General features: G+C 44.8%; 1 protein-coding gene across 1 annotated transcript; it reads left to right on the top strand.

Annotated features, from left to right (window-relative positions):
- Positions 1–6550: 6550 nt before the first annotated feature.
- Positions 6551–7693, top strand: LOC125345496 (oocyte-expressed protein homolog). Its single transcript, XM_048337628.1, has 3 exons — positions 6551–6758; positions 6864–7046; positions 7617–7693. The coding sequence occupies exons 1-3, from the start codon at positions 6551–6553 to the stop codon at positions 7691–7693; spliced, it is 468 nt and encodes a 155-aa protein (XP_048193585.1).
- The last annotated feature ends 2276 nt before the right edge of the window (positions 7694–9969 follow it).

Genomic DNA, 9969 nt, shown 5'->3' with positions numbered 1-9969 from the left:
CTCAACTTTGATCTTTTTGGTGGTTCACTAGATATAAACCCCTTAGGTGGCCAGGCACTTGTGGTTCATGCTTATAACCCTACACACTCAGTATGCTAAGATGTGAGAATTGAAATTCAAACACAGCCTGGCAGAGTGGAGGATTCTGGGGAGTCCTTGAGAAGATTGTATCCAATTAACAACCAGAACACCAGAAGTGGAGCTGGGGCTCAAATGGTGGAAGACTAGCCTTAAGCAAAGGAAACTCAGGGACAGTGCCCATGCTACAGTCACTGAGCCAATCAGCACCCATGATTAAAAAGTACAATGCTGGGGCTGGGGATATGGCCTAGTGGCAAGAGTACTTGCCTTGTATACATGAGGCCCTGGGCTCGATTCCCCAGTACCACATATACAGAAAACGGCCAGAAGTGGCGCTGTGGCTCAAGTGGCAGAGTGCTAGCCTTGAGCAAAAAGAAGCCAGGGACAGTGCTCAGGCCCTGAGTTCAAGGCCCAGGACTGGCCAAAAAAAAAAAAAAAAGTACAATGCTATGGTTGGTTGCCTTCCATCCCATCAGCCAATGTTGTGCAGAGTACAATCTCAGGTTGGCAATCGTGGACAAGTGGTGGTGGCATATTGCATTTCCAGTGTGTACAGTACCGTATTCATATGCTAATGAAAATCATGCTGTATTGTATTTCAATTTTTAATGTTTAAATTAACACTTTAATATTTTATATAATTTCAAAGTTTTAGGAAAAAACAATTTAAATCATAAATATATAAATGCCTATAAACTGGAAATCCACAATATACTTCCTGTAAAAATTTTGCGATATAGATAAATATATATATATATATATATTTTGAACCCATGATACAGTGAAGCCATAAGAAGTGAACTATGATATCGCAAGAGTCGACAATATTCTGATCCTGACAATTCTCCAAGCTGATTCCTCCTGTCTACGGTTTTGTTCCATTTCATCCAGGTTTCTCATTTGCCTCCACGTGTGCCTACTCCTTCCAGTGTGTAGATAATGTCTGCTTTGGGGAAAGTATCATGCACCTCCCTAATGTTAGTGGAATTGGTTTATATTGCAAATGAGTAGTGTCCAGTGCAGTTGGTTTTCAGAGGTGTTAGTCATGTTAAGTCACATAGTGTAATAACCCAATCGCAGGCAGACACACCTACACACCTTAGAGGATACAGTGATGATATATCAACTGGAAAGCATCTTAAGAAAAACACAGATATAGTCAAGTATAACAACAAACAAAATTAAGAAGAAATTAAAACAATAAATAATACTAGTCCTCCTCTTCCATGTCAAGCTCTTGTAAGCAGTAGGTGCTGTGATGCCACCATTCTTCTGACCATGGTTCTAGGAGTATTTTCTACTCTGTATCTACTGCATTTTATACAGGAGGAGCCGAAGACGGCACCGGGATCAGGCTGGGTGCTGTGCTGAGGTAGATGTCCTGCTCTCAGGGAGCAGAAAGGAAAAGCAGGATTGGTGTATCTTCTACAGATTCTGTCCTGGTTGTCACACACTGGGAGGTGAAGCTCAGGGTAGAGGTAGGCAAAGAGTCAAAGCCAGCAAACTGGCTTTCCTCCTTAGGAGATCTAAGAGGGATGACTCTGTGGGAGACTGGAAGATTACAACTACCACATACATAGGCATTGCTTGAATGCTTCAGCAACACTCTGGTTTGGATCAGGTTCAAACATGAGATGCATGGCCATTGTCTGTTTGCCCCTGGCTCCATGGGTAGTAGCTGAGTGATGTGTTGCACTTCTGCAGAGGTGAGGTAGATACTGCATCTCAGTTTCAACACCTGCTCTTCACATCCACTTATGTATGAGTGCCAGTTTAGAAATAGTAAATCTCTTGATCCATGGACATCGTATATCTTCACATTTCTTTGCATTTTCCTTAATTTCATTCAGAAATGCTTGGTAATTTTTATTTTATGTTTTCCCTATTGTTTAAATTGATTTGTAAGAATATTGTTATTGTTGCCATTCAAGGAGAGTATTCTAAATTTCATTGTGAGATAGTCCCTTGCTAGTGTATGACCATAGGTAAGTATTTTTGCTTGTAATTTTGGCGGGTTCATTAGTACTAAATGCATTTTATAGGATTCTTAGAGATATTTATGGAACATTCTGGGTAATCTGTCAGTATGTAGTTTATCTTTCCTTAGTGCATGGTAGCCCACAAGTTCTTGAATCTTTTGCCAAACTTATTGTGGAGTCACTCCACTACTTCCAGGGGTGCTTCCTTCTACATACTCTTTTCCTCTTGTGTACAGTTTAGTGTCCCTGTGTGACATTGTTCTGCTTGGGAGTCTGTCTTTACTCCAGTGAGGGCGGGTTGACACTCACCAGGACCCTTCTGCACTGGGCTCCCACCATCAGAAATCAGACCAGCATCAGAAATGTACAAACTTCATAAAAGTGGTAGAGTTCAAACCCAGGTACTCTATAAAACAAGGCAACATGTAATTGGTAAATGAGTTATTTTTCTAAATTTGCTGTCAGTGATGATTTAGATTTACTTGAATATTATTTAGAAGAGTGGAATGTCTGTGTACCTATTCATCCATCTACCCATTTATTCACTGAATTATTATAAAGTTTCTGTAACTGCTTAGATGAGTATGGCCTATTATACAGAACTACTAGTCTTTTAATGTATTTTTGTAGGATTGCTCCTCAACTGGCAATGTTGGTAAATATCTTATTACTTGTTTCCTTTTCTTCCTAATAATCTAAACTATATAAAATTATTATATTATCATGTTTCACAATGCAGAAATGATTTGTGTCTTTACTATGCACTGTACTATTTTTCACACTACATAGCCTCAATTTTAAGGCATTCAACCTAAACCAAGAAGTGCAGTAATGAAGGATTAGACTTGTAAATGAGAAACCACAAATGCATTCACTCACCAGTGTTGTGGTTCATACCTGTTACCCCTAGCTACTGAGATCTGAGGTTTATGGTTTGACGCCAGAGCAGGCAGAAAAGTCCATGACAATCTCATCTCCAATTAATCAGTAATAATCCAGAAATAAAGGTGTGGTTCAAGTGGTAGAGCACCAGCCTTGAATACTATTACCAGCACACACACACACACACACACACACACACACACACACACACACACACAGCAATTCATTCATTTCATTCATGTACTCTACTGACAGAACTCAAAGACCAACAGTTTGCTTTCTCTATGGAAGGAGACAAAATGAAAGCAAGTGATGCATTGGAAATTTGGGTAGTGTTTTGTTCGGGGATTGGTGGAGAACAGAAAGATTAACATCCATCACATAGCATAGAAAATGGTGGAGCCAATATTCGAGTCACCTTTACCATCTTCTTGAGGATAAATGAAAGGCACTTGGAGGCAGTATAGTGGTTCAACACAGCTTGTTCAAATGGATACAGTCTGTTAAATGCTAAGAACATTGTCATTTATTTGGAAACTGGAATAATGTCAGCAAGTGGGACTTGGGGCTTCCAAAGTGTAGGAAACACAATCAAGCTGTGGACCTCAAAGCACTACACCTCCAAAGTAAAACTAAAACAGAAAGAAGCAGTCTCCTATATGAGAACCATAGAGAATCTTGTCTTTCTTGAGTGTCTGGACTAATTGATGCCTTCAAAGCAGCCTGTGGCAGACTTAACTCCCTATGGCGGTTTGAAAGTCACTGCATGACAATGGGAAGGGGTCTCAGGACATGTCCTCGGAGAATGGCTCAAATACAAAAGGATCAGTATATGGAAAGATGAAGCTCTACCTCTGCCTCCTTCCCAAGTCAAAAGAATTAACCTCAGATGGCTTAAGGATTTCAATGCGAACATTGAAACTGCAGCAATCCTAGCAAATAGTATGAACTTCAGAGCTCAGGACAGGGAAGATGTGTTTGTCTTTGAAAAAGATGATATGCAATTCATTAACATTTGGAAGTTTCATTTAATCATCTTAGCCTTTATATCTTCTCAGCATTATTTATTGTAGTGAGGTCTTACAAATATGCTTCCCAACATAAAAATTTGTTGTAGCCATTCTCAGGGACCTTAATGACTGTGACTGTCCTTAAGGCTTGTTTCATGGTACCATTCGTGCCATTGTGAGGCTTGAACTAAGGGCCTAGGTGCTATCTCTGAGCTTTTTCAAGGTTACTCCCCCTTTGAGTCACAGCGCCATTTCCGGTTTTCTGGTGGTTAATTGGAGATAAGTGTCTCATGGACTTTCCTGCCTGGGCTGGCTTCGAAACATGATCTTCAGATCCCAGGCTCCCTGAGTAGTGAGGATCACAGGTACCCAGCAGAAGAATTTCTTAAACAAGACAGCAGATACTTAATATTGCAATCTACATTGACTAAATGTGTTCATTGAGAATGTTGCTCATCAAAAGACACCAGAAAGAAGTTGAAAAGGCAATTAGGTCTGAAAGACGAAATTAATAATGTATATACAATTGAAAAAAGAATTTGTAATTGAAGCAGAATATATAAGGGAAGTGAAATATAATGGTACATGCTTGTCTTTCCAGCAGTTAGGGGCTGGAGCAGGAGAATTTCAAGTTCCAGACCAGCTTAGGCTGCATATCAAGGCAAATACTATAGATGATATATGGTGTGATAGTGTGTTTTTTTTTTTTACCATATATTGATATTAAGATATATTTTATATCTTCAAAAATTTTTTACATTATACAAGTATTATGTTAATATTACAAAGGAAAGAAATAGCCACTAAAATTAAGATTCAGGTTCTTTAGTTACAGACTTTTTTTATTGGTTAGTGTTTAAATCCAAGGCCTTACATGTGCTAAACATAGCACTATATCACTGAGCTATATGTCAGTCTTCCTCTTGTAGACACGATTTGCTGAAAATTTGATGTCTAAAGTGGATGAGGAGTTCAGTGTATTAATAAGTTAAATGTCACTTTTTTGATTAAAACGATTCTGGGAACACACACACATTATATTCAATTCTAAATTCAAAATTGTTTATACAGCACAATGCCATTTGTTCTAGAGGAAATACCAAACAATCTTTCTAGAAATACAGAAGAAAATGTGTAAGAACAAACATAAGATGACACAGTCACGTCAGGATAAAGATTGCCTGTGGGGAAAGCAAGGGGAAAATGCTTCAGTGATATCTACTTTTTATTTTTATTGTTTTGCTTTTTGAGCCTGGTTCTTGGCATGTAACCCAGGCTGGCTTCACATACAATTCTCCCCTGAAGCATCAATGCTGGGATGGTAAGCTTGCATCCATCACCCAGCTCTTTAAACAAGAGGGAAGGGAGGCAAAGGGGGGAGGGGATGTCCACAGCTCTTAAACTGTTTCATGATTGTTTCAAATGTGTGACATCTTTAATGAGTTGAGAAAAAAACTGTTTTGGTTTGTTTCTGGAGCTGAGTGTTGTCTGTAAGCTCTTGTGCTCAAAGCTAGTGCTCTACCACAGCTCCACTTCTGGCTTTTTGGTGGCTAATTGGAGATAGGAATCTCACAGGGACTTTCCTGCTTGGGTTGGCTTTGAACCTTGATCTTCAGACCTCAGACTCCTGAGAGGCGAGGATGACAGGTGTGTGAGCCACCAGCATCCAACTTTGAAATTCGAGATGCAAAATTAAGAATATTGGGGAGCAACGTATACTGTGATGTTAAATGTCTTAGGATGGTGGAAACAACATGGGTCTAACTTTTTATATGGACTATGATGGCCACTTGTGACATCTCATTGGGGAAAAAAACTTGATTAAAAAAACTTGACTCTATTTTTTTTTTGCCAGGCCTGGGCCCTGGACTCAGGGCCTGAGCACTGGCCCTGGCTTCATTTTGCTCAAGGCTAGCACTCTGCCATTTGACCCACAGCGCCACTTCTGACGGTTTGCTATATATGTGGTGCTGGGGAGTCGAACCAAGGGCTTCATGTATAAGAGGCAAAGACGCTTGCCACTAGGCCATATTCCCAGCCCTGATGAAAAAAAACTTGACTAATTTCAAAATGGTAACCATCCGGAGAGGCAGAACCAGGAGAGGAGAGGGGAGGAAATTTGTAGGCTCGTGGGGCCTGCTCTGGGCCTCATCTACATACCTGTGCTTGGAAGGTGACTGGAAACCCTTATCCTAGGCACTGAAGAGGATTCAAAGTAATAATAATAATAATAGTAATAATAATAATTTCCCCACAGGCTGAAGTAGAATCAGCTTTTCCCTGTGGACGCTGACATGCAGGGGCAGAGGCCCTGAGGCTGGAATTCTGGGGCTGGGATGACCCCTCCGAGGCTCTGGGGCCCCGGGGATCCGGGGCACCCCAAACCTCACCCCCCAGCCCACATCCAGTTCAGGGGAGAAGCGGAAGTGACCAGGGCACCGGAAGTGACCATGGCCCTGGGGGCTCCTAGGGGCGCCGCCCACGGGGCGGGGCCGGGGCCTCCTCAAGAGCCGGGCCTGGCGGAAGCCGCCCCAGCCTTTGCAGCCGGGCCTCCGGGCCATGGATCCTCTAGGCCTTGGGTCCGCTAGGGCCGAACCCATGGGGCCGGATGCGGCCGGACAGGGCGGGCAGCAGCCGTCCTCCCCCCAGGAGAGGCCGCGTGGGGCCCCGCGTCTGCGCCCCCAGGTTCGCGTCCGGCCGTGGTGGTTTCCGGTGGAGGACATGAGCCGCCCTCTGGGGTTCTACCTGGAGGCCTGGCTGGCAGATCAGATCTTCGGGGAGCGGCCAGGGCGGGCGAGGCCGCTGGGTCAGGCCCCCCACTCCCTCCACCCCCCCCACCTTCCCCCCCAGCCCCCAGGGCGGCCCGGCCCTGGCCAGCCCTTCCCCCTGACCCCTGGCCCGACTCGTCCAGGTCCCCACCAAGCCGTGGTCTCCCAGCTGGCATGGCGGAGTCGGGCCTTGGTGCACGTGAGCAAGGTGGCCCGCGGCACCGTGGCTGAGGTCTCCATCTTGGGACGGCCTGCGGGGCAGAATCGCGTGAAGAGCTTTCTCCTGAGCCTCGCAGCCCGGGGCGCAGAGCTCCAGGACCGGCCAGGTGAGGGGCTTGGAGAGGCCCCCGGGGCCCTGGGGTCTGCTCACCCCCTCCGGCCGCCCCTTCGCCTGCGCACAGCGGTTTGCACTTCCTAAGCACTAGGAAGCTGCAGCGCCTCTGGGGCCGTCAGCAGGGTGGGGAAGGAGGGGAGGTTGGACACTCTGGGCGCAGCTGGGCCCACTCAGCCTGAGCTGGGCCACAGGGGGATTCCCAGGGCCAGGCCGTGGTGGAGGTGTGAGCACCCCGTGCTGGGACTTGAACCAGGGCCCCGTAGCTTCCCTTCGTTTTATTTTTCCCCTCACGGCTAGCATTCTACCACTTAAGCAACAGCTCCACTTGTGGCTTATTGGGGGTTAATTCAGCTGAGAGTCTCTCAGACTTTCCTGCCCAGGCTGGCTTTGAACCTCGGTCCCCAGCTCTGAGCCTCCTGAGCAGCTAAGGGTTACAAGTGTGAGCCACCAGGGCCTGGCACAGGCCCAATCTTTAAAGCTATGTTGCAGATATCCATTCCTTTCTCCAACCACAGAACGTTTTCTCCTTGTGGATGATTGGTATCCATTGCTTCTCTTCCAGCTGAGAAGATGCCTCAACCTGAAGAGTTCTTGAAGAGCCCTAAGTCAGGCGCAGACATTCCCCAGCATCCTGCTTAGACCGTCTAATTGTCAGGCGTGTTCTGTGGACAGCCTTGCTCCTGCTATTGAAGTTGGAGACAAACAAGTATTCTGAAGTTGCTGCATTTGGGGTTTGTGTGTGTGTGTGTGTGTGTGTGTGTGTGTGTGTGTGTGTGTGTGTGTAACTTCAGGGATATGAGAACTATTTGAATAAATAAATTTTGGGGCAGCTGGCATACAAAGACTTTTTTTGAGGACATAAAATAAATACATAAACCATATCGCGAGGTGAGGAGTAGAAGCCTGATAGTGATAATTTCTCCCCTCTACATATGAAAAAGTATGAGTAGGTTTACAAAGAGGTTTCAATTCAACAGATGAGTGCATGGCTACAGTACACCTTGAGTTCCTCCCATTTTTGTGGTCAGAGGCAAGTCCTCAAATACAGGGGCATGTAAGTTATTAATTTTTTTTGTGGTAATTGTTTGAAGTGGGGTCGTTTTTTGTTGCCCAGGCTGACAGACCACCTCAACTCTTGGGCTTAAGCAATCCTCCTACCTTAGCTCTCTCAGTCGCTGAGACTACAAATTGGAGGTTCTGTCCTCACTCTTTTGTGAGGAAACAAATTGTGTAAACCCCATAATTGGCTTGCAGACATGAAGATGAGTAAGAACCCACCTGAGAGCTTGTGGAAGCACAAATTTCATAGGCTCTTTCTCCAGATTCTGATTCTGTGCGTTGTGAAAGGCTCATAATGTGCATTTCTAACAAGCACAGGATGTCAAAGTGACCTTCTGAGGCTCTCACGTGGAAGCTGTTGCTTGACAGGGCAGAGCTCCGGGTGGGCCTCTCCCACTTGTGCATGGGGAGCTGTCCAGCGTTCTGGATGGGCCCTTATAACGCTGGGTGAAAATGAGTCCTGCTTTGCTGTCAGCTGTATTCATTTTCTGTGATGTCACAGAGGTGTTTGTGGCAGGCGGGGCAGCTGGCCAATTAGAATCACACCTCAGTGACCCGTCTATCTACAAGATGGGTCCTGCCCTTGGGCTACCACTTAGGGAAGTGGAATTCTTGGGTGAGAAAGTGCCAAGAGCTCTTGGGCTTTAGAGAAAGTCGAGGTTGGTTGGAATCATGCAATTCCCTCTCCTTGGCAGTAAGGGGAGCTAGACTTTCATAGGATTTTACATTCCTACAAGTCTTTAAATTGTGAGTCTTGGGTTACAGAGGATGGTAACTGTTACCTACCTTTTCTTCAATGTCCTCATTTTTGCAACTTCTTGTCTATTTTGTTTTTCATAGGATAGACTTCTTAACTACATCGAATATTTTTCTGGTGTCCTCAGAAAAATGAGTGTGTGTGTGGGTATGTGTATGGAACTTGAATTCAGAACTTATGTGCTCTCTCTTAGCTCTTTTTATTCTCAGCCTGGCACTTGACTACTTGAGCCACACTTCCACTTTTAGTTTTCTGGAGGTTAATTACAAATATAAGTCTCACTGTCCTTTTTTGTCTGGGCTGTCTTCAAACTATGATCCTCAAATAACAACCTCCTGCGTAGCTGGGATTACAGGTGTAAGCCCTGTAAACTTATCAAGTCCTGTTTTCTTTTCCAGATGTGTCAGTCCTGGGGCTTGTCCCTGAGCTTCTTTTGCTCAAAGCTAGTGCTCTCCCACTTGTGCCACAGTGCCACTTCTGGCCTTTTCTGTTCATGTGGAATTGAACTCAGGGCTTCATGCATGCAAGGCGAGCACTCTACCACTAAGCCACATTCCAGCTCTCTGTGTTCCTTTTGACCTACTTGACAATACCACACTTACATAGGCGAAGGATACTTCCTTTGTTCTAGGTTTCAGACCCCAGGGACTCATACAATACATATTGGTCCTGCATGGAACACCTAAACTGAATGGTTCCTGCAAAACTAATGTATTCAACTCAGAGCTAGGACAGCAGTGTGAGGGTGGGTGAGATTTGAGCCAAAATCTAAGCGGATCTCTTCTGTACTTTCCCATTTGCTTTGTGGTTTTTCTCCCCAGCGGACTGAAGCTTGGCTGTCATCATGGAGGGATTGTTTATGTGGTCCTGTAGAGTGAAGTGAAGGTCTCCCAGTGTTCCACCATGTGAGCCACACTGCCAGCCCTTTTGTTTTGGTTCTTTGCTTGGGTTGGCCTGGAACTGGGGGTCCTCAGTGTGTCCACTTCCCAAGTTGCTGGTATTGCCACCGTGTGCCACCATTTCCAGCTGCATTTTATTTAAAGAGGAATTAGCATTTTTATTTGTGATAAATCTGTAGTATTGAGGTACAGGAATGTAT

The sequence above is a fragment of the Perognathus longimembris genome, unplaced genomic scaffold (genome assembly GCF_023159225.1).
Source record: "Perognathus longimembris pacificus isolate PPM17 unplaced genomic scaffold, ASM2315922v1 HiC_scaffold_5721, whole genome shotgun sequence".
NCBI lineage: Eukaryota > Metazoa > Chordata > Mammalia > Rodentia > Heteromyidae > Perognathus > Perognathus longimembris.
This window is presented reverse-complemented; position numbering and strand designations above follow the sequence as displayed.